The sequence below is a fragment of the Colletotrichum godetiae genome (assembly GCF_030913485.1).
Source record: "Colletotrichum godetiae strain CBS 193.32 chromosome Unknown BDP55scaffold_62, whole genome shotgun sequence".
Lineage (NCBI taxonomy): Eukaryota > Fungi > Ascomycota > Sordariomycetes > Glomerellales > Glomerellaceae > Colletotrichum > Colletotrichum godetiae.
Genome location: NW_026851310.1, coordinates 7,894 through 32,099, shown reverse-complemented (window position 1 = coordinate 32,099; position 24,206 = coordinate 7,894). Strand labels below are relative to the sequence as shown.

General features: G+C 52.4%; 6 protein-coding genes across 6 annotated transcripts; 4 read left to right on the top strand and 2 right to left on the bottom strand.

The window, feature by feature from the left end:
* Positions 1 to 501: 501 nt before the first annotated feature.
* BDP55DRAFT_680017 (histone-fold-containing protein) lies at positions 502 to 1,393 on the bottom strand. The gene is made up of 3 exons (XM_060576089.1): positions 1,222 to 1,393; positions 967 to 1,160; positions 502 to 905 (listed from the first exon to the last, which is right to left on the bottom strand). Exons 1-3 carry the CDS (start codon positions 1,238 to 1,240, stop codon positions 708 to 710), a joined length of 411 nt encoding a protein of 136 aa, XP_060424046.1. The 5' UTR covers positions 1,241 to 1,393; the 3' UTR covers positions 502 to 707.
* Positions 1,394 to 3,271: 1,878 nt separating this feature from the next.
* BDP55DRAFT_563318 (histone-fold-containing protein) lies at positions 3,272 to 3,609 on the top strand (the record flags this gene model as incomplete). Its single annotated transcript, XM_060570225.1, has 2 exons — positions 3,272 to 3,386; positions 3,446 to 3,609. Coding segments are annotated over 2 exons (279 nt in total), but the record flags the coding sequence as incomplete, so codon positions are not given.
* Positions 3,610 to 5,735: 2,126 nt separating this feature from the next.
* On the top strand, positions 5,736 to 8,718 carry BDP55DRAFT_680011 (uncharacterized protein). Its single transcript, XM_060576088.1, has one exon. The coding sequence runs from the start codon at positions 6,388 to 6,390 to the stop codon at positions 6,790 to 6,792; it is 405 nt and encodes a 134-aa protein (XP_060424044.1). The 5' UTR covers positions 5,736 to 6,387; the 3' UTR covers positions 6,793 to 8,718.
* A 4,456-nt stretch (positions 8,719 to 13,174) lies between these two features.
* Positions 13,175 to 13,430, top strand: BDP55DRAFT_733369 (uncharacterized protein; the record flags this gene model as incomplete). Its single annotated transcript, XM_060580081.1, has 2 exons — positions 13,175 to 13,194; positions 13,283 to 13,430. The coding sequence occupies 2 exons, from the start codon at positions 13,175 to 13,177 to the stop codon at positions 13,428 to 13,430; spliced, it is 168 nt and encodes a 55-aa protein (XP_060424043.1).
* Positions 13,431 to 15,235: 1,805 nt separating this feature from the next.
* BDP55DRAFT_526633 (uncharacterized protein) lies at positions 15,236 to 17,047 on the top strand (the record flags this gene model as incomplete). Its single annotated transcript, XM_060567813.1, has 2 exons — positions 15,236 to 15,806; positions 15,867 to 17,047. Coding segments are annotated over 2 exons (1,752 nt in total), but the record flags the coding sequence as incomplete, so codon positions are not given.
* A 1,335-nt stretch (positions 17,048 to 18,382) lies between these two features.
* BDP55DRAFT_637039 (pentafunctional AROM polypeptide) lies at positions 18,383 to 23,197 on the bottom strand (the record flags this gene model as incomplete). Its single annotated transcript, XM_060572954.1, has 2 exons — positions 18,383 to 18,478; positions 18,557 to 23,197. The coding sequence occupies 2 exons, from the start codon at positions 23,195 to 23,197 to the stop codon at positions 18,383 to 18,385; spliced, it is 4,737 nt and encodes a 1,578-aa protein (XP_060424041.1).
* Positions 23,198 to 24,206: the final 1,009 nt, after the last annotated feature.

Sequence of the window (24,206 nt, the reverse complement as noted above, 5' to 3'; positions counted from 1 at the left end):
GTGGAAGTGCAACCGGACTAAGGAAAGAATGAGATCTTGCCGGCATGGCCTCGAGTCTGAGTGGTTTGCTCTTGTCGCAGTCGTGTACACGGTGCTTTGGTCCTTCTTCTCAGCGTCTCCGATAAGCAGCATCGCCCAAGGCGGCAGAGGCGAGACAGCAATCAGGAGATTTGTGTGCAATTCATATGCTGGACAACTATGATGCGCTTTGCTTAGGGACAAAGCATAGACGATAGTTCGGTCGGGACAAGATACGTTTATGGAAACTTCGCCAGCATCCATCCTATTGTTTGTTACCGCTAACCGCCTTGAACAACGATCTCTCATTTGAGACACAATGGCATCACAACAACAGGGCTTACGTCGACTGCATTCAAACACTTTATGCGCGCCGCGACCCGAGGCTTTGTTGTCGCTGATCTGATAAGCCGGGTTGAGCGCGTGGGGGCGGGTGCGTGTCCGAAAAGTTCAGTGTTGATATGGTTCACAGTCGTGTTGAGGTGCGATAAAGTAGTTCATAATGTATTTGCCATTGCATGCAGTCATCCTTTACTGCTTGTTTAATGTACAACCCTTGCGTTAATCTGAAGAACGCATCGTTAAACGCCAGATTACCCCCAAAACCAAGACGGTCCCTTCGTCAAGCATTCCCAAACGCGCGAGTCATGAGCCACCCATGTGAAAAGAGAAAATCAAAAGACAGTCGCTTAGTTGCGCTCACCGCGGAGGCGGCGGGCGAGCTGAATGTCCTTGGACTGGATGGTGACACGCTTGGCGTGGATGGCGCACAGGTTGGTGTCCTCGAAGAGGGAGACGAGGTAAGACTCGACGGACTCCTGGAGAGCACCGATGGCGGAGGACTGGAAGCGGAGATCGGACTTGAAGTCCTGGGCGATCTCACGAACCTGGGAGGATAGGTGTTAGTGGTGCGGTTGATGTGGCGACACTACAGAATCGGCAACTTACCAGACGCTGGAAGGGGAGCTTGCGGATCAGAAGCTCGGTGGACTTCTGGTAGCGACGGATCTCACGGAGAGCGACGGTACCGGGCTTGTAGCGGTGAGGCTTCTTCACACCTCCGGTGGAGGGGGCGCTCTTGCGGGCGGCCTTGGAGGCGAGCTGCTTGCGAGGAGCCTTGCCACCAGTGGACTTACGGGCGGCTGTAGAATTACGTCAGTAAAAAGGTCTGACTAGAGATGTCGCGAAAGATAAAAGGCTTACTCTGCTTGGTGCGGGCCATTGCTGCTGCTGTGTGTGATGGTATTGATGGGTTTGTTTGTTGGTGATGATGTACCCGTTGGTTGAAGTGGATGTGTTGTGAGTGGATGTAGAAGAGAAGGATGAGGAGTGGGTGACGGGTGGAGGGGAATAAATAGGTAGGGAGACGGAACGCGTGCAGAGGGGAGTGATTGTGCGCCAAAAGGAAGGTGGCCTGTGCGCGCCTTCCTGGTTTTTATTCGGGTGGAGGGGAAGTGCCAGGTGTAAGCGTGGCTGCGTGGGTTCTTTTTTGGAAAAATGCCGTTTTAGCAGGCGCGATTGCTTTGCAAGGCAGGCGCATTTGGGCCTTTTGCGCTTTGTTATCAAAACGGATAGTTGGCTCATTTTTGATTGGCCAGAAATCTTGCAGCGAGTGTGACGCCACCCCATCTTTTTCTCTCAAACACCCGACAGGGGAGGGCAGATACGTTCCCAGCATTTAGCGGCTCCCAAGGGCCCACTACGGTCGTAGGTAAAGCAGGTACTGCATATGCGGCATACCTTTAGACTATGCCCGCAGCCCATCAAAGATTCAGCCCAGTGTTCCCCCCGTCTGCGGAAATTTCCATCTAAATGCGGGATGCGCAAAAGCTACGTAAGGTACCGGCTCCAATGCTCGACCGCTTTACGCGTTGGAACGAACTTGGGAAGCAAAGCGCGTGAGGCCAGCTGTTTTAAAGAGTGCCGTTATTTGTTCTCGGGTTCTGCCAGCGTGCTCGAAGGCGTTTTGACATGAAATACGAGAACAATTAACAAAGGTCTACATGTATGCCTTAATATATTCCCCCTTACCCGTCGAGCGTGCTCCCGATGCATGTTGACATGAGTAACCACTCGCCAGTCCAAGTTATCTCTCTACAGAGTAGGTATGCACATCTCTCAGGCCTTCAGGTTTCTGCATGGGGTCTACGGGGTATTGAGCGTGACGCGATATCGTGAATCTTTACGCGACTGGCGGATGGAGGTTCAGTGAGACTGTTTCTCGGTCTGGTCACTGGTGTACGACTATCTATTATGGCTGGAGCCTGGGGATGGGTGGATGGGGCAGTGAATGCAGCGACAACTTGGCCTGGACCTGAAGCCAGGACTGAGTTCAGGTTGCTCGTTCTTAACTAGATGACTCAAGGGCGCGACGAAAGGGGAGAGCCTGTGGTCACTGGTCGGTCAGTCAAGAGACTTGAGAGTCGAAACACCCTTTCGAGGCATTTTTAGTGTCAGCTGATGCCAAAGACGATTGCCGATGAAGTACACAGTTCGAGAGGTCACTGGCCAGTCACCTTCTTTCTCGGTCAGTAGGTTGTTGGCATCAAACCGCAAAGCAATCAATGATTGCCTGCCACGCCGGTGACTGCCGGTGACAGATCCGTTCCCTTGCACTCGAGTAGAACAACTGGAGGGTTACTTGTTAGCGTTTGCACTTTACAGATGGAACCGAAGCCGGAAACACGGTTCTGATGGCACGCGCCCAAAGTCTGACACGGTGAACCTCAAAGCGAGGGGAGCAGAGACAGACAAGGGACGCTTTCTGGTTGGCCGCATTTAATTGTATCCATCTATCTTGGCTCCTGCAGCACCGCTGCTCCAATGGGGAATTAGCTGAGATTGACGAGGTACAGAGAAAGCGGATGTGGTCTGTGCAGTTGTGCCTTCCTGGAGTTGTTTTTTATTTTTCGCCTCGCGTCGCGACAGGGTGTGATCCAGCGTGATGGACGTACCCGCTTTTCTCTGGCTGATCCCGAATCAGACTTGGCCCACGGACACTTGATATAAATGCCCGCCCCCCTCTGCGCGTCTATAGTCGTGTTCCCTCTTGTTATTCAGCACCACGTTATCTCTGCCAAAACAACCTCACAAGCTATTTTCTCGGAAGAGCTCATCATACCCCAACCTCAAACCACTTCAACTTCATCACTATCCACAATGACTGGACGTAAGTGCCGATTTCATATCGTACTTCTATCTTTCCCGGTATACTAACTTGACGTGATCAGGCGGCAAGGGCGGAAAGGGTCTCGGCAAGGGCGGTGCCAAGCGTCACCGCAAGATTTTGCGTGACAACATTCAGGGTATCACCAAGCCTGCTATCCGTCGTCTCGCTCGTCGTGGTGGTGTCAAGCGTATTTCTGCCAGTAAGTTCTAGTCCCAATCCCGGCTCAGCTCGCAGGTGACTAACACGCAATTCCTCTAGTGATCTACGAGGAGACCCGTGGTGTCCTTAAGTCCTTCCTCGAGGGTGTCATCCGTGATGCCGTCACCTACACTGAGCACGCAAAGCGCAAGACCGTCACCTCCCTCGACGTTGTCTACGCGTTGAAGCGCCAAGGCCGCACCCTGTACGGTTTCGGTGGTTAAGCGTCTTATTTCTGCATGTCTGTTACGAATCTTTCTTGGGCCATAACGCGATCCACCCCACGACGCGGTGGCCCATGCGGACTTTGGGAGTGGAGTGTTTTGTCACGAATGATCATGGGTTTGGCTGGTTTTTGGTGTTCTACTGTACCATACGGGAAATGGGGTTCTATACGGATGGCTTGGTTGGCTTGAGACATAATCCCTCGCCGAGGCACGTTTTGATCAAATTTCCTCGGTTCCCTCTTGTTGTGTCGTAGTGGATGGTGTGTTTCGCATTTGTGTCTGAGACTTGCTCTTCGCCGTATATACTGGCCTCCGTCTGCCGTCACCTGTCATTCTGTATGGATTACGAGGCGTTGGGTGCTACGTGTCGTATTGTAATTTTGATGTCGTTCGTCCAGAATCCTATTGAACGCATGCTAGTACTATAATAACTAGATTCGTCAGTCACTGTCCTCGCTTGGGTGGGCTCCGGTGTAGGGATCTTGCTCTATCTTGCATCGTACTGTTGACTTATTTGTCATTGGATGGCTTGAATCTGTCATTTGCCAGTGAGAAGTGGCTACCCTCCCACCAGTGTTCCCTACTGTATGCGCGTGGTGATGTCTTTTACTGGTAATCATAGTCTTATTGTCTTGCAGTTCCGTGTCTCGACCCATGTGCACTATGACGCCGCCACCTAACATGCCAGAGTTCGTGTATCTGACTCTTAGTGAAACCACTAAATATGACTGCATACTTTCGGTGCTTCTTTAATCCTTGTGAGGTCTTCCTTGTTGTGGTCCGTCTTCGTCGCTCTGGGGTTTGTGGCTGGCCGCCGAGATCTCGGTGGGCCAAATGCACCATCGAGCTGGCAAGACTCGCGCCACCTGAACCTGCATTTTATATCTTCTCTTTGTTGGGAAATTATGTGATTCATTTAGTGTTTTCTGCATCGCATCTTTGCTTGTTTTGGGATGTGTCATGGTCATAACTTGAATCGGTGGATTCTTTTGCTATCTCATTTGTTTTTGAATTAGACGAAGCTTAATTAATCACAAAACAATACAATACATAAACAGCACCCCATCAAGTTGGTCGACTTTGACAGAAAAGAATCGATCGGAGCATTAAACACCTCATGAAAGTCGAAAAGATCAATTATCACGTACATTGATGTCGCATGGCCCAAAGAGCTGCATGACGTTCAAGCCGGGTCCCAAAGGATCATTGCAGAAGGACTCAACACAGGCGTTCGTAAGGAACCCAAGCACATACAAAGTCAGCGATATCCAGAGAAGTCAGAGCTTTAGTGAGTGAGGCTCGGTGTTCAACCTACAGAGTTGGCCAGCCCTTAAGATGGCCAAGATGTATTTCAGCAACTTTACCCAGCGGCAAGATCCGTCGCCCAAAGGAGTCACAGGCTGGAAGACCTTCACGAAGCAAGAGGGAACAATAAGAGACACGAACTATCTGCTTCATATGTCTCCTAATATCAGAGAGCAGTGTCATATCGGCCTCACCCTAAACTCCCAGCATTCTGCGACGGTGAGTAGCACGCGCCTTGCCATTACGCAAGGCACACGACCAGCCTACCTCGATGCCAACCTCAAAACCTGAAGGGAACACGAGTATCTAGACGTTTGAAATGTCTCATAATGCTCCAGGGGTATGCAGTCAAGAACATGGGACGCAATCGTGGTTCACAGAATGCGGACATGCATGCGCATCGTCGTTGCTGGATCACCACCGCACTCCGTGGCACCGCTAAATGACATATCCCCATTGAATCGAATCCCCTACACTGCTCAGAAGCCCATCTCAAAAGGAACCAATATGGCGTGGAGATGAGGGTGGCCCGTCGGTACTATCGACAGGCTGAACAGATACAGCCAGAAAGAGCCGCATGCTACTTCAAACCAGCTACCTACCTACTTGATGTAAAGTACATCGGCACAAGCATCGGACAACAGGCGTACGTTGGGTCTCACAGCATGTAGTATGGAGTCAAAGATAGAGAGATATCATTATACAGCAATTAACCAGTATACTGCGCCGTGAAAAGGGAACAAAGAGGGTATTGTCGAATAGTCGACACGGCCTTTTCCACATATCTACTTGACTTGATATGAAGATTAAGCACAAGCCTAGTCCTCACTGTAGCATGAGATGTGACGGTAGTACTCTGTTTGATCGAATATCTTGCATGGGGGAAATGAAGAATACATGGCCAAGTTGAAGACCACCTTGCAAAGGCCTTGACCGAACACACTTCGATTACACGGTCAGATGGGCCTTTCCTGACCAGATGAAACTATTATCGCATGTATCTCACCGAAGTGGTCGTATGCCCTTACAAAGCCCAGCTATCATTCGGCTTACCAGACCGCACTTTGATAGAACGGATGCGGTCTGACGAGATCGTTCAGACGACCGTTTTCTCCTCCTCCAAATGACGTGTCCCTCATTATCCATAAAACACACTCATCACGAATGTGATCGGGGCCTCCCAGAAGCCACGTTCGCCAATGAAAGGCCACTTGCAGGACTTCCTAGCCCACCACTGTCTTATTGTATGAATAGCCAAATGATATGCTGAGCCTCGGATATTATCTGACCCCAATCGACCCGGAGATAGTGGACATTATTGAGTAAGACTAACTTGGGAGCGCGGAGAGCCATCCGAGAATAATGTGTTCACATCGTGCAGATGGACTGTGTCATTGGCACTCGGATGGAACATGCACGATACCTGGCAAGATGGGCGATACGACGATCTGCTGCCCAACACATACATGAATGACCTCTCCCGTCACCTCAGTCTTTAGCACTGCATGTGTTTTCCTGGGTTTATTGGGTTACACCAGTAAGAGACTATACCAAGGGCACCGGCTAGATAAAGCAGCAACAGCAACGTCGGCGAAGGTAGAAGTAGGTATTAACCTAGGGCGTGTTGAGAGGCGAACCATCTTGTCACCCGGACGAATCTTCCACGACAGGCGAGACATAGCCACCAGAAAGCTGGAAGCTGTCTACAATTGGGTCGGCAAAACAGAGCAACGAAGTTGGGGGCATCATGGCGTCTCGTCACTCGTAATCGGTATGTCACAACTTGGACATTTCCACCATCGACTTTCCATCGACTTTATCACTCCCGTACATAACCCCAATACCATCTTCGCTTTCGCCGAGGCATGGTTGTAGGATGACTGCCCGCGACTCCCTAGGTTTCTAGTCCGGGGTAGATGAGTCACGAGCGTGCGCGGCAGCAACCTAAGAGAGAAGACGTCTGCGTGGCAAGAACCGAGAAGTCCGAGTTCGACGAACCAAGCTGCCAACAAGTCGCATCTTACTGAGACACCTGGTTCGCATGGAAGTAATGGAGCGAGACGGGCGCAACTGGGAAGTCCAGCTCACTACGAGACCGAGGCTGAGGCTTAGACCCAACCAATGTTCAGGCACCCTGGCGACAGAGGGAAGCCAACGACTACGACGATCACCAAGATGGACGAGGTCCGCCTCATTCCGTTGGCTATCTTAGCTACAGACCAGTGGACATGCACATGTCACGTCTCGTCGAGGTTACTTGTGTGGCTGAACATGATGCAAACGGGAGACGGAAGCTAAGCCACAAGCTTAACATGTTCCTGGCCAGTGTGAGAGGGGAGGCAGCCCGGGATGTGGAGTTGGGAATTCGGGGGTCGGGAGGGAGGTGGTATCCGAGGTGCCGGAATTGGTTCGATGGCGATAAATGTGAGCTGGCTGGTCTTGAGGATGGGCGATGTTGTCGTAAGTGAGCACGTAGGGAGCCAACTGGCAGGTTTGGACAGTCATCTTCAGTGGAGGTCAGGTTAACCCGACATAGCAAGACTAGCCTGAGGTGGACGGATTACTGGGCCATGTGTACGAGGTACGGGCATCACTTCGGATGGTGCCGGCCGCGCAAGATGGAGAAGTTGAGAAGCAGCGTAAAGCAAGACGCAAAAGACGATGGGGGGCCGGTAAAATGCCGGCTGACTTGTTGCAGATCCTTTAAGCCCTCCCGCGGACAATCAGGGTCTTCCTGGACCGTTGGGGCCAACTGGGATGGGCACTAGCGCAGCATCGCGAGCGCACAAGCCGAGGGATGAGTCCTGAGTGCTGTTACTGGCGGTGGGCAGCTACGGAACCCACTAAATTTAGAAGTCCGACAGGACCCTGAGTCGACTTCTCCACGGAACGGAACCCGGCCGCCTGGGAAGGAATGGATCTGCGCCGGCCATGGAGATCTTGCACTTTGTCTTTCTAATCTCTGGACGGCAGTCCATCCAACTGATGCGTGGTTGGGTGAACCTCCGCCTTTTTTGCCGCCTGCCCTGTTTTGTGCATGCCGACACATGCACGCTGGACCTGATTTTCCCCCCTTTACGGATACTGGCTTCCCAATTGCCAGTCCCCCCCTCGTCTTGGGTACGGCACCATGCTGAATTTGATCCTGGCAAGCCTGGCTTGGGCACTCACGCACTCACGCACTCAAGTTTTCAGACGTACCGGGTCACCGAGTGTGCGAGTCACCTTCCACATATCCATACTACGTAGTCAGCATCTGTTAATGATTCCTTAATGTACGACACAGTCATGTTTCGTAGTCCATGCAACCGGGCATTACTTAGTGGAGTGCAGACGGGATTGATCCTGGACTCTGCCAAGTAATGGACGCTGAACAGATGTAAACGTTACGCTGTGTTTCGCACGTTTAAATTTTGTTCTATGTAAAGTGAAGCTAGTCTACCCCGAAAGCTCGGCCCCGGGCCTGGCCCAACGGAGCTACACAGCATCTCAGCGGATATGCCGGACTGCGCCGTCGGTCACGAAGCACAATAGAGCGGAAGAAGGATGGTTGCGAAGTACCTAATGATGTTTCAATAAGGTACCAATGACCAAGCGTGGGCCTCATCGGAGCCGGAGACAAACTGCGGGTTGCACGTAGGTGCCGCAAGAAAGTGCGGAAAAAGGACTTGGATTCCTCATCGTATTCGTGAATAGTGGTTCTGATGTTCCGCACGATCTGGGAGGGTGGGAGGCCCCGAGATGGCAGCTGGAAGCTACGTGCCGGAGCCACCGATGCGTGCAGCGTTGGGTCGACAGGTACACGGGTCTTGTCCAACGGAGACCCACTAGAGGTTCATTTTTAAGCACGGCCACATAGTGACACAGCGAGGTGTGGGTGAGTACGGAGTACGGAGAACTTCGTACGGATACGTGAGCTGAGTGAGGTACGGATACTCTCGGGTGGTGGGGTGGCACAACCGACACTGCCCAACAGCTGTGGTCAAAGGTTTCGGCACCTGGGTTGTGGCTTAACTCCGATCACTGTGCCGGCTTCAGCCACACTCTCAAATATCTGCATTGCATTGCCCACGGTGTTACGTACCTTCGAAGACCCATGACAGATTGATGGCACAGGTCCTTCCCGGCCAGATTGGTATCTGTTTTGTGTACAGATACCAACAAGCAATGTCCCAATCCTGCGTTCTACCGAATCCTTGTACTCACAGCGCGCAGGAGGCGGGGAAAACCAGCCTGACAAGATACGGAACCTATCCGTTCCAACTTTGGGTGTCGGGGTGACCTAAGGCGGGCGGGTAAACGAGGGCTGAATATCCTTGACTGACAGAGAAAACCTTAGACATGGAGAAGCCGAAGACTGGACCAGACCACACACACTTGGCTGCATGCCAGAAAAGATCGAGAATTTTTCTTCCTGCAAGCCTGCATGCAGCTTGCCAGTCCTGCAGGGTCAACTCAACGGTACCAATCGCACAGCCTGTCATGTCTCACTGACACTCGGCACCGGCAACATCGCTTTTCGGCCATCGCGGCATCGGCGTCAATCTCCGCATCGGTCAACTTTTCTCTCTCATGCTTATTCGTTTCCCGTATGCCTTGTTTTAGTTTGACCCTACACTCCTCACGCTGTGCACGTAATCTCATAGTTTGGCTGCGGATAAATCTCGAAGATGCAACTTGCGATCTGACGGATTTAGCTCGGCGTATCCCATGCGCATCCGCTCTTCAACATAAGCTTTCATCAGCTTTGCGGATGAGTCAGTATCATCTTGTTTTTGACAACACAGAATGAAGGACATATTCAAGAGTGATCGATCAGCCACTTTGCCATGTTCGCTCGCCCCCTCCTTCCCAACATAACGAGCCCAGGCTATGCGGTAAGGGACGCGCACGCATCTATCAGCAGCAAAGCTGAGGAGAGCCGAGATTTCTCCTCTGGTAATGTGGCAAAGTTCAGTTATTACAATGGGATGGAGCTTTACGAACGTACCCCAGGAGCCATAGGGAATGCTAGTTCTCGAAGTTTCTTCTGTGCGAATAATCATGAGTGCAACCATTCTTACAGTCCGCTTCTCTTGCGATCCGTCTCTTCCGGTTATGCTTCAGCTTTTGGGGCACTCACGCGCAAGACCGTGTTCGCGCATTTGAGTCCGAGAATGGTTGTTCAAACGGCTGGACCGGCCGACGGACGGGTTGAGCCCACCCTACGGCCGACGGAACGGCGGTCGAGACCGCTCTAGTTCTTCATGGACCCGTGTGGGGCGGGCACATTTCCTACACCGTACGGCAGTGCTGAACATGATAGTAGCTGTAATAGACGCGAGCTGGCAATACGTAGCACAGAGGTGTCATGTGAGGCTTGATACGAGTGGAATACGATGCCTCCTCAGCTGACAACGGAAACAAAGAGGCAATATCAGCGACGTTACGGATTGCGATGAAGAAGGTCTCGTCCGAGTCACTTCCTTGGCAGCTGGGAATCAACATCCATTACACCTAGAGCTGGCGCGGCTGCGGCTGCGGCTGCTAAGAGGAGTCATTGAGCAAATTCATCTGTCAGCTGGCATTGCCAGCGTGACTGAATCGTGGCTATCACCGGCCCGGCTCTTCAGCGCCATGCGCGCGCGCGCGATGCCAGGCCTCAGTCCAACGCTCCGACTCAAGCCTGAGAATGCGAGTTTGTTCCCGCGTTCCTGGGCAGCCTGGCACCCTGTGCCTCTGCCTGTGCCTGGGTGACAAGTGCGGACAGTCACAGTGGTGGTTATCCGAGGAAACTCGCTCGGTCGGGACCCGACGTGCAGGTAGGCAAGCCACAATGAAGACTGGCACGTGTGGCTGGATCATACCTCGGCACCTACAGAATGCTCAAATGGGACCACCGGCCATGGGTGGCCTGTCTTGCTCCTGGTTAAGCCACATCACACAGACAAATTCATGAGTCACAAATTGACACCAAACATGCCCAACCTATGACTATGTAGGTTACTATCAAACGTCGACTATGCGTACTCCGTACCGAATGCATTTCGTGCCAATTCGGCTACAAACCGAGAACGCGGGGACGTATAACATGGGTGGGTAGTGGAGCGGAATGATGACCGAAAGCGGTTCAGGAATAGTAGCTAATAGCACTGCGCCACATCTCTCTCGGTTTGCAAGTTGCGGCTTGCCGCCTGCCAATGCCAATCCCACCCTGCCGTTAATTGCCATGCTGGGTGACTTGTGTGAATATTACCTCGCACCGTTACCAGATGCCCGGTATCAGATGGACTGCGCCGTTCAAAGTGGTGAACAGGTTTTTTGATAGTGCACACGCGTCTGAGCCCAATCAGATGAAGTATCGTGAGGAAATACAGTGAGCAAACGTCTTGCGAATTTGTAGGTAGTAAGGCATAACGTAAGTAAAAGGTAGGTTAGAATGCGTGGGCGACGAATTCATCGCTGGGTGACAAGGACAATTCAAAAGCCCTGCCTATTGTTACTGTGTGACGTTGGCCGCAAACTCTAAGTGGCAATCGGATTCTATCCAGACTCAAGGGCATCTGTATGGTAAGGTTTGGTTAAGTTTGGATGTGCTTAGTTTAGCAGAAGCCGATGCGTGCCATGCAAAGCGAAGAGGGAGCCAGCCACCAGCCACCAGCCACACGGCACCAGCTGGGCAGTAAGTACGAGTCCGATTAGATAAGCAAGATAGAAAGATCACGGGACCTGACATCATTCTGAAAGAATTCTAAGGCACGTCCAGGTAGCTGCTGGTTACGAAACCTTGCTATCATTTGTCATCGACAAAATATCTTAGTCAACACGCCGATGAGAAAGACGTCTCTGGTCATTGGGCCTGGCACTGGAATATTACACCTACCAGCATGGTGTCCGTACCTTACCTTGCTTACCTACGTGCTTATTTGCTTACCTCCACAAATGTCCCATAAGGCCATTGAAGTGCGTAGGAACGGCACGGGGAGAACGCGATGACAGGGGGGACCAATCGGGAATTCGTGCTACGGATACATAGATTCTATTCTTCACTACGTTGTTCGATGGCGTGTATCCGTACCTGCAGACGACAACCACGAGGCCGAGGGAGATGCACTGCATAATTAGAAAGCGCCAGCTCCTGCGGGTAAATGGACTGACACCTTGACATATTGTGTATGATTGGGTGGCTTCTCTCGGCTTGAACGAAACGGACAGTCGAGCGCAACCGCGCTGTGGCTGTGTGGCTGAGCCACAAGCCTTCGACCAATGGAAAGCAGCGCCCCTGTAAGAAGTGAAAGCGATCTCGCTTTTCTCTCTCTCTCTCTCTCTTTATCAGTCTCGCGGCCTCGCTGCCCGGGGTTCTCCCCTTTGGACCGCGGGGCACGAGCGAAATCCCCCTCCCGTCCTCCGAGGCTTCGCCGAAGTGAATTTCCAAGAACCTTTTCCTCCCTCCCTTTCGGGTGCCTGCATCATTGCATTTTCAAAAACCAGCACAGACTGAGGTCATGGCATTTTCGCACGAACCCCTGTTCCCTGTCTGCCCGCGTTGACCAAACACTTCCATCACACCCACATGAACATCCAGCCCGACAGGACCCTTCAAAACATGCAGCCTTCGTGGGGCCATGGCATGGTAGAAGCGACCGGTGCAGCGAGCATGGAAGCGATCTTCGTCCCCCTCACTCTTCCCTGGAGCGCTCCACCCGCCATCGACCATCGGCGTTTGCCCGCCAGGCTGGCACGCTGGCATGGCCGGGTAACATATGGAGCTGCGATACGGATACTCTGTGGGTTCTTGGATGACATTTCTCGCTAGCAGGCACGCGGGCCAGAATCTCAGATACCTAGTGGTCCTTGACGTTGCATGATATCAGTGTCTACCGTATATAGTCAGGGTTATCACAGAAAGGCCAGAAGATATCTTTTCACGCTGTACGGACTACGGATATGCATACTTGGAGACGGATCCTGGAACTGGAGATTTCGATATCAATTCTCCCCACCTTCTGTCGGTCATTTTGAACAAGGAGATGGTCGCTGACGATCAATCACCGGTGAGAGATAAAGCCTGCAAGCAAGGTGACGGATGGCCCGTGTCGGTCCAAGAATAAGATGCATCCATGTGCCATCATCGGGGGGTGGTATTCTGGTAGGTTTGTCTAAGTTGTAACGTGGTAAAGGTGTGCTTGTGTGCGTTCCGGCATGTCATCGAGTGGGCCCACCACCCCATTAATCCATTCGATTTTCCTTCCAGTGACACAGTATTAGGTTCCGCACCATGGGAAGCGACGACCAAATGTGGGAGGTACTACGTAGTGACAAGTAGTGTAAGCCTGTGAGGTAAGCTTCTAAGTTCTCCGGCACATTCTCTGAAATATCCGTGCAGGAGAGGTGGATGGGTACCGGGTCTTGCACTATGGCGGCGAGCTATGAGACCTGAGTGGTCCGACCTTCCGCCCTACGTCACTCCACCAGCCCTCGACGGGATTATCGATGTCGTTCCGGCGCCGGAATGGAGTCCACCTACGTCTTGATCGCTGCTTCTCATGACCCTTTGAGTACAACCACCCGCCCAGCGCAGCATCAAGCGCAAGCCTAGCCGAGCACCCTGCCAAGTCCTCTGTGTTTCCTATCTGCCTCTGGTTCCATGTTCCACTACCAGTATCTCAAGCTGGAGGTGCTATGGAAAGAGAGCAAGAATTCTCGGGTTACTTCCGTGCTATCTCCCACGCTCGCATCTTCCCGCCTTGTCCGTCTCGCTCAACCCGCAGTGCGTAGGTGCCATAGCCAAACTGCCTTCTTGGTAGGTATGCTCACTCATCGTTTGTTGAGTGGAGGGTCTAAACTGTCAAATCCAATTGTCCTTCGTTACTAAGGCTGCCTGCTGCAGCGGATAAAGTATTGATGAACGACACTGACTGAAAGAATTTCTAGAGGCTTCGAGCAAGCCCTCGTCAGTTTGTACCACCGCACGCTACTTTATCATTTTGGATTGTAAATTATTTGTCTATTGCCCACGGCCATGCTCGCTTTCCGCGTACTCCGCCCTACTACTGCGTAGGTACACAACGCACTGGGCCATGGCCGTTCCCGATCTCTCTTTCCGTCATGTGACTCAATTTGCATCCGCGTCAGCTGTTCAGGAGTCCGTTGTTGAGGACTCACTGTTCCGCCCACCTGCGGCCATTTCAGTAACACCATCCCGCTGGGTCTTTCTGCCTTAACTCCGGATCAATGGGTATTAGGCCTCGGCGCACTTCCTTTGCTGCTTTCTACTCCTCCGTGCGCTGCTCACATGATGTGGATCGGAGTGGTAGCGAATAGTCACCCAGTACGAATGTCGAAGAGGGAAAGATGTCGAGGGCGGCAGTAGGTGAGCTTTTCTCGTGCTTTCTGCTTACCTTATGCGCGTCACATTGCAAGCGCATTGTTCAAGCAACTGCTTGCTCGCTGGGCTGCTTAACAGACACAAAAACTCAAAAACACCGGTTGGGCCGTTGGTCGGTCTTGAGGATTCCTCGACCTTCCAGCAAATGGAATCGAGGAAAAAAACAATTCAAGGACTCATACCGCACGCTCTTGGTCGACTTGGTCATCATCCCACACACCTGAAAAATTTCTCCCAGTATCCCCCCTTCCGGGCCCTTCCCTTCCTGCATCCAGACCTTAAGCTGGTCTCACCCCGGTCCCGATCCCAAGACCCCCCTGTAACCCTCCTCTACATACCACACTGATCCCATCCCCGGGAGCGCCAGCACAACTTGTCCAAGCCTCGGGTCCCCTGCCGGTACCTCCGCCCATCGTCCGCGTTGCGAGAAGCGGTACGTACCCACAGCGCGCTACCTTACCGCACACCCTGGTTCTTCTCCCCAAGCCCCACAGCCCACTTCGAGTACGTACCTGGCTACCTACCTCATTGCAAGTCCCCTACGTAGTGCAACCAACCCGCTGCCTCTCTAGTCTTGCCATCTTTATAAGTCATCGTCCCTCCATGGTTTGCCACTCGGTTTATATTTCACACCATCACACCTACAAAACATCTAAACTTCTCAACTTCAACACCATGCTGTTGACCCGACCCACTACTTCACAATCTACTCAGCAACATCAGCAACAGCAGCAGTTCGATCCCCATCACTCCAACCTATACCATCAGTATCAGACACAATCACAGCACTTTTACCCCCAGTCGATCGATTTCGACCTCGACGCTTCCTTTGACGACGCTGCGCACGATCTTACTTCCTCAAGCATTTCCTCGTCTCCACTTTCGACTCAATCTTTTCTTTCTTCCCATTATTCTCTAAGGAACACCTCGGCCGATCTTACGAGCTACGACACATCCCATTTGGCCGTCCCAAGACGTTCAGCGACAAACACCTCAGCACTCGACGACTCTGCACTGGACTACAACCGTCAGTATAACCTCATGCAGTCAGACGCGTGGGCACTTGGGAATCACCACGCTCCCAAGACCATTGGTCGACTATCCCATCAGCGGGAGTCATCTTTGTCTTCCCTCGGTTCAGCCGGTCCCGCCTCACCCTTCAACTACAGCACATTAAATCCCCAGATCGCAGTCACAGACTCGACACCCGACGGACTATACGATATGCAGGCCCACGACAGTAATGCCTTTTACCAACTGTCCAATAAATCAATGGCGGTGTCACACGACAACATGTACCCCAACTACAACGGATTGCAAAACATTTCTTCGGACATGGCTGGCTACGCCTCAGCTATGAACGTTCAACGACCGCGCTCTGACCGCGGGTTACTACCTGCACCTGAACTTTCTATGGCCGGCAGCAGATCACACCCAAACTCTGTGGCAAGCTCCATTGCCGGAGACTCACCCGCAACACCATCACATCTCGACCACGAAGATGATAGACGGCGGAAAGCTGGTAAGCAATGCCTTCCTCACTTTCTATTGAACACATGCTTACCTGGATTTTACGACGCAGTGTTCAGCAATGTTCCCAAGTTAGACCGTACCATGACAGACATTTACAATGATGAGCTGTACAGTCCTAATTTCACCATCACTTCGGCAGCCCCAGCACAGAACCAGATGGCCGTATCGCCTAGCAACGATGTGTTCGCTCAACGACTGAGTGCTGCAAACAACCAACACCTCAGCGCTGCTCAGTCGCCAGTATCTAGTGTCTCGCGCGACCGCTCGCCATTCCGTCAAGGCTCACCATTGGCACCTACGCCCAATCACGACTTCGGGCAAGGTGTCCAAGCCTCTCGTCTACGGTTCAATTCGGCCCACCAGATCCGGGAACAGAAGAAGGCGGAACATGACGCACAGATCATGAGACAGCAAATGGCCGTCAAGTCAGAGCCTGAGACTCCGAAAACAATCTCGCCAAAGGACGCAATGCTGGAATTCCACGACGGTGATGCTGAATCTTCATTCTCACTGTTCCCGTCCCAGGAAACGGTCAATTTTGAGGATATTGCCAAGGCAGTTGCTACCCAGGACCAGCAGGCCAACTTTGCTAGGTCTGCCATGCAAAATGGGACAGCTTTCCCTTACATGCCTGCTCAGCTTCAGACCGCCGTCCACATCCCCCAACAATACCCGTTCATTGCCCATTCGCGTCAATCTCACGAGCAGGTTCCTCGACTTAGCTCTGCTGAGTCCAGTACTGGAGGATCGGAAGTGACTTCGATCTCACACGGGACACCCATGGCTAAGCCTGCTGGTGCTACTGCAGACGGCGGCACTTACACGTGTACCTACCACGGCTGCACGATGCGATTCGAAACTCCTGCACTGCTCCAGAAGCACAAGCGAGAGGGGCACCGACAGACTCAAGGTGGTATTGGGGGGCCAAGAAGACCCGAGGCGGTTGCTACATCCCCCGACAGCATTCTCAACAGCCAAGCGGGTCCTCACCGTTGCGATCGCATCAACCCTAGCACTGGCAAACCGTGTCACACAATATTTTCACGCCCGTACGACTTGACTCGGCACGAGGACACTATTCACAACGCGCGTAAGCAGAAGGTGCGCTGCAATCTTTGCAACGAGGAAAAAACATTCAGTCGTGCCGATGCGCTCACGCGACATTACCGAGTCTGCCACCCGGACGTCGAATTCCCAGGCAAGCATCGCCGCCGTGGGCACAATGTTTAGATACGTTGCTATCGCAATCAAATCTGAAAATACTCGAGGTTCATCATACATTGGCCTTTATTACACGGATCATCGTCTACACACACCGACATTCTGGTTAGCTCGGACGAAGGTTACTCCGCGGCATATTTCTATCATCGCCTGAAGAAATCACAAATAGCCGGGGATGCTACATTCATTCATCCTCGCGCGCTACGACCATGAGCCCAGGCGACGTCAAGAGCGCGGGAATGAACCAAGGATGTGGGGCGATTGGGCAAGTCAACAAGGGCGGAAATTCAGGGTCCTCAGGTGCAGTAAGGGTTGTGCAACATGACATCATATGGTCTGTGCACGACGACCCTGACGATCCGAATGACCCATGATGACGTCACTTCTACTCTCAAATCACATCGGAACCGTGCGGCTAGAAGTCGTGCAACTCACTGTGTACGCCGACCCCACTCAACGACATCATCATGAGTCTTGGCACCATCATCCACCTCCGCCGGCGTTCCTCGAATTGGGAACTGATGGGACGAGACCCGGAGGGTGGGTGGTCATGACGCTATTTCGCCTACATACCTACTATGGGTTGCCAGTATTTGTCCAGCACATTGGGTGGATAGCCTATCAAGTCCCTGTCCTTACACCTATCATGATGCCATCATTAGGTGTTGACTGTTCTTTTGATGGGTTTCACGGATTTGCTGCTATATTGAGGGTAGCGAGGTTTGAACATAGTTTGTTTATTTCTTATGTGATGGGTCAAGGCAACGCGATATGGAGCGAGTGTTTTCACTACCTTGTTTCTACTACATGGCGAGAATTATGAGACATTGTACATTATATTATCATGGTCTAAAGTCGAGACCGCTGGGCTAGAAAAAAAAAGGGGGGGCAGGAAACGGAACGTATCATGGGTATGTGGGCGTTGCTGGTTTTAACGACATGAGATCATGATGGAGAATAAGGCATTATAGAAGTATTAATATGTACAACAAAACACCATTTTGATCAGGCGTCCCATTTCAGTCGGCATCGCTCTCAGTGCAATGGAGGTAGCCCCCATAAGGTGACGGCTATTGTACGATGTGTGTTGGTTCCCGTGTGGAAACAATCTGCCGCAACGGTACACACCGATTAGAGGACAAGCTCACACCACTAGTTCACTCAACTCAGTTCTTCATCCGCCAATTCTTAGATAAGTTCCCAAAGTCTAATCATCTACTGAACATTTAGGTCTGTCTATGCGGCATAAAGCTAGCCTCTACAACTCCTTTCCTCCAATTAGTCAGCCGAACAGACGCGGCACCGGTGATATTCGGTGCGCTTGTTCAACCATCGGTGCTTGCATCATGTCTTGATCCCGCTGGCTTCCGCGTCTTCATCGCCCAAGACGGCTGCCCGAGCAGTCTGGTAGAGAGGGGTGATGTCTGTCCATTTCTGGAACTAGGTTCAAATCAAGTTAGCTGCCTATGTCTCGTTCATCTCTCTAAACGATTCCGTCGCCCATAAACATTGACTTACCTGATACCAACCCTGAGCTGAGAGCACTTCAAGACCAGGGATGGTCTCCCATCCGGCATCCTCAGCCAATTGCATCAGCGGTGTATGGCGAGGCTGGTAGGCCATCTCGAGCAGAACGCGTTTCCTGTCGGTTGCAGTGTCTTGACGCAATACCGCCATGAGCGTTTCGCGAAGCGAGGGATCAACTGGCTTGTCGGCAGGGATCGTGCTGACCATGACAGTAGGCGAGGACGCTAGTGCAGGAATTTCGCTGGCATTCTTAAGAGCTTCGATGCGATAATCCGAGGGGAACGACGCCTTCAGGGTCTCCAAGTTGCCGCTGTTGCGTGCCAGAGCGTAGATGGGCCCGAAGCCAAGTGCGTGTAAGGCGAAGATGGCAGCTCGTGTTGTTCCACCTGAGCCAATAACGATGGCAGAGGACTGGCCGTCTTCTGTCGACTGGGACGAAACACCTACCGACTGAAGAGAGTGAACCATGCCTGACCAATCAGTGTTGTCACCGACGAGCTTAGCCGTGTCTCCGCCGTTGGATACCGGGATGATGGTGTTGACAGCGCCAATGATACGAGCAGCCTCCGAGACTTCATCAATTTCCTTCATAATGTCCAGCTTGAGCGGGATTGTCACGGAAGCGCCGCCAAAGTCAGGAGCACGGATCAACTCGCGCACTTCGGTAGCATCAGCCGTCTCTTTGCGCAAGTAGTGATGCGGCAATCCGACCAGATTGAAAAGAGTGTTGTGCAGAGCAGGTGACCTTGACGCTGCGATGGGACTACCAAAAAGATAGTAGGTTTGGGGGTTGATGTCACCAAGCAACGCCAAGGCTTGTCGAATCTCAGCTGCAGACAACTGCCCCGGGGCTGCTTTGAATGGTAGACTGGGATGGGAGACAGGGGTGAGACATCCATTCAGAACACGGCTGAGCTTCCCAGCTTGTCCCATGTTCAGAGCGATGATGGGGATCTTGTGCGAGGACAGCATATCTAACTTGAACTGGGCCAGGTCATAGTTGTCCTCGATACGCTTGGCGACACCGACCAGCTTGATCACATCACCCCACTGAAGAGCCTTGTTGTAGAAAGGGATCCAAGAACCATTCTTCCACGACAGGTTGCCCTGGGGATCATGGTGGGAGGCAATGATACGCGCGGGTCCCTTGTTCTCCACGACTGCTCGTATGACTCGCTCAGGAAGTGTCATCTCAACATCGATGAACTCAACTCCCATACGAATAGCTTTTTGGTATAGCCCAAGACCTTGATCGTAGGCGTCATCGGGGAACTTCCCGCCCTGAGACTGTGTGCGCAGAGTGAAGATGATGGGCACATCTGCCACCGATCTAAGAAGCGCAACCTGATGCGCCACGAACTCCTCAGAGTAATCTTGGAGCAGGTCCACGCGAAGCTCCACGGCGTCGGAGCCGACCACAACAGCCGGTATCAGAGTAAGAGCTGAGGCAACCTCCGGTATCGTGAGGGAAACAAAGAAACTAGGATTCTTTGCTAGTGCCTTGTTCACTTGGATCTGCTCTCCGCACAAAACATTGACGAAGCGGCGAAAGTCCAATGGCGGCTCCCGTGTAGCCAATGTACCAGGAGGATGAGGGCTGAAGTACTCAAAGTTGCTGCACTGCTCGAAGAAGGGCTTCCGACGCCAGTAGACATCTTCAATGTCTTCTCTGTAGGCCGGCCTTGATTTGTCCTGCAAAAGGTAGTCGACAACTTCCTTCGTATTCCGGTGGACGAGTAACACAGTGCCGTTGTTCTGGCAGTGGGCGACAAGCAGTTTCCGAGCTTCAGGAGTCTCCACAATGCCGCCGCCGCATGAGAAGATATGCCCGTGGCTCTGTTTCTCCAAGACATCCCGGAGAAGTTCAAACTCGTCGTTTCTGAAGCCTGCCCAGCCCTTGGAACCTCTAATCATTTCCGGAATTGTCATGCCTGACCGCCTTTCCAGTTCCTCATCCAAGTCGATGAAAGGCCTCTTCAGTGTAGCGGCCATCCATCTCCCCGCAGTCGTCTTGCCAGCGCCACGCATACCAATAATGACTACGGACTTGTCCTTACGAGATCTTGTGGGAGGTCCCGTAGCCACTGACTTGGGGTGCTGGTCGATACCGTCAAGCTCAACGTTAAAGAACTGTGACATGGTATCCCACCATCCCGGCCATGTCTTGCCAGTGCATTCCCTCTCAAGAATCGTCACAGGTCTGGGGGATACCACTGAAAGAACGCTGAAGCTCATGGCGACGCGGTGATCGTCGTAGCAGTAGATACTTTCGGTGGGCTGCTGCAGCCCCTGCACACCACGGCCGGTAATGATGATCCCGTCGTCGAACTCGTTAGTCTCAACGCCAAACTTGGCCAGTTGCTCGCGCATTGCCCCAATCCGATTGCATTCTTTGACGCGCTGGTTGGCAATGCCGCTTATCTTGGTTGTTCCCGACGCCGCAGCGGCCAAAACGGAGGCTGTGAGGAAAGCGTCTGTCATAGGTTCCATGTCAACATGCTCAATGGCCTTGAGATTGCCAATGGGCGGTCCCGTAACAGTTGTCGAAGTTCCAGTCTGCTCGACCGTACAGCCCATAGGTCGCAGCACGTCAACAGCGAATCGAGAGTCGCCTTGAAGTGACTCTGAACCAATGTTGGGCACAGTACAAGTGGTGCCGGTGATGGCCGCAATAGCCAAAGGATAGGTAGCAGAACTGGCGTCGCTCTCAACTACGTACTCGGCAGGGTTTTGGTACACGGCCTTCGGAATGTGGTAGGTATTGGGCTCCGTTGTCGATTTCGTGACGTTCACACCAAAGGTGCGCATCATAGAGATGGTCATATCAATGTAAAACTGAGATATGGGCTTTCCGCCTACGAGTCGCAGTGTGACTGGGTTTTTCGCGTAAGGTGCAGCCATGAGGATTGACGACACATACTGTGATGAGATGGTAGCGGCCAATTCGATGACTCCGCCCTCAAAGCCATTGGCAGCATCCACCTGTAGAGGAAGACTCTTCTCTTGCCCGAGGTACTTGATTTCCAGCCCATTGGCCCTCAGAGCATCGACGAGAGGACCAATTGGACGAACTCTCATGCGAGCGTTGCCGGTAAGTACGGTGGAAGACACACCGGATGGCGCACAAAGAGCCACGACCGTCGTCAGAAATCGGGACGCAGTACCGGCGTTGCCAAGGTACAGCGCCTCTTTGCTGGCAGTGAGCTCGCCGCCTTTGCCCTTGACAGCCAACACCTCTCCAGCATCTTCCCAAGCATATGTCGCACCCCCTAGCTGGGCGATGGCTGACAACATGTACTCTGTATCGTCAGAATGCAGCAGATTCGTGATCCGGCACGTCCCTTGCCCGAGAGCGGCGAGAACGAGAGCACGGTTGGAGATAGACTTGGAGCCCGGGGGTGTGACTATGGTACCGTGAGACTTCGGCGTGCCAGGAATGACCTGAGTTGCCGGTGACAGAACTACCCTGATGACGTGGTCTTGGACTACGCTCGCTTTTTGTTCGTGTGTTTTTCCGATGGCAGAGAGAAGCACAATCTTCTTCTTGGCTCCATCATTCTTCTTGTCAACAGCCATTTTCTCCAATAACACATCAACGGGGCACTTCTTGCCTGCTGTCAGCTTGACAACCTTCTTGTCATGGACCGAGGTGGGAAGCTCATAGCTCGCAATGCACTTGACAAGTCGTGCTACAGCGCCAGGACGAAGCACGCCGAGGAAGCGGGCCAGTTCTGCCTCCTTGACCATGCCAATGGCAACAGCCTCTCCGTGAAGAAGTTGGGGAGTCAAGAGGGCTTCGTAGGCGTGACCGATAGAGTGACCGAAGTTGAGCAGATTTCTCAAACCGCCTTCTCTTTCATCGCTAGAGACAACTTCAGCCTTAACAGAAGCAGAGCCAAGAACAATTCGCTTGAGAATGTTTCGAATGGGTGAGAGTCTCTGTTCTCCCTGAGACTTGACAGCAGCCAATATGGCGGGCGCGTTGGTCTCGAGTGCAGTGAACTCGTCCTCGCTCCAAATGGCAGCCGTCTTTATAACCTCGGCCATACCATTGATGAACTCTCGCGCTGGCAGCGTCTCGAGGAAGCTCAAATCGATGTAGATTCGGAAGGGTTGCCAAAAGGCACCGATGAGATTCTTGCCCGTAGGAGTGTCAATGGCAGTCTTCCCGCCAATGGATGAGTCAACCATTGACAACAACGTCGTCGGCACCTGTACGAAGCGGATGCCCCGCATGAAAGTGGCAGCAACGTAGCCGATCATGTCGCCAATAACACCGCCGCCGAGAGCAATGATGACCGTATCCCTGGTACATTTTTGCAACAACATCCAATCTTCAATGTCGGCCTTGGTCTGGCGGCTCTTTGAAGCTTCGCCCGGCGGAATCGCGTACGTGAGCAGTCTTGCCGAAGCAGGCGCAGCGGCGTCAAAGACCTTTTGGAATGGCGGGACATAAGTATCGAAGAGGTTGGTGTCGGTTATGAGGACGTAGGTCGATGACTTGAGGTGGTTCAGGAGATCGTGAGTCACAAAGTCGAGCCAGATGCCGTGGTCGACGACAATGTCATCTTTGCCCAGGATCGTGATCCTGGTCGGGCCTGAGCCCGAATCTGAGCCATTGACCAAGCCCATGATCGATGGCAGCAGGTAAGAGGGTGGTAGTCGTTGGTTATTTGAAGTTCTGGCGCATCGGATTGGTCTCTGTCGTGGAGATCGCAACGGTAGGTAAATTGGACACAACAAATGTGCAAAAGGTTCGCGGGCGCGCCTCCCTTATGGTATGTGGGTGCAGGGTGTCAGTGACTCTTCCCAAGAGAACTAAATCTTTTTTTTTCTTTTACGACATCGGACAAGGTCAATTGGCGGGGGCGGGGATGGCACGAGCAGGGATCCGGATCGGCTCATCTGTTACGGCTTAGTGGGTTCTCATGCCGCCTATACCGGAGCTGCCAAAAGAGTAATTATGACTCTGTCCAGTGGGTGAGACAATAGTTTACCGCCCAACACCAAATCTCTATTCCTACCCGTACTGTACCTCCTACTCCCACGGTTTTCACTACTCTGACTACTGGTCCTATTCCTAATTACTCCTACTTTCCTTATTACTCTTACTACTCTTAACTTTCTTCTTATCATATTCTTTGAATAATACTCTTCAAGGAGGGTAGCATGATAGGTAGTTAAGACAGTGCTGGTAGCTATGCGGAGGGAGGCACTCCTGCATTGGCTGGCATCCTATTCTGTTACCCACCTGTCTATTTCCCCTGCACTGATTTTTCGGAGCGCCGGGCCCTTGCCCTCTCTTGGAGCGCTTCACTCATGTGGGTGGCTGATAAGGATAGAGTTTTATTAATAGTCCGGCTGTTTTAGCTGTACGGTCTGGCTATTTTGACTGTGTACCACTGCCACCAGCTGCCGGGCTCTGCTTACATAATTACACATCGCCGTACCTAACTCCTTCCAGCACGATATTAAGCGTAATTAATGATCCCGTACGGCGGTAATTGAATGGGTATAGTTGACGATTTCTGCGACCGTAATTGCCGATTTCTGCGGTCGTAATTGACGACTTTGTACGATCGTAATTAACGTTGCGATTGTAGTGACGGGAAGGAGTCGATTACGTGAGGACTGGCTGACA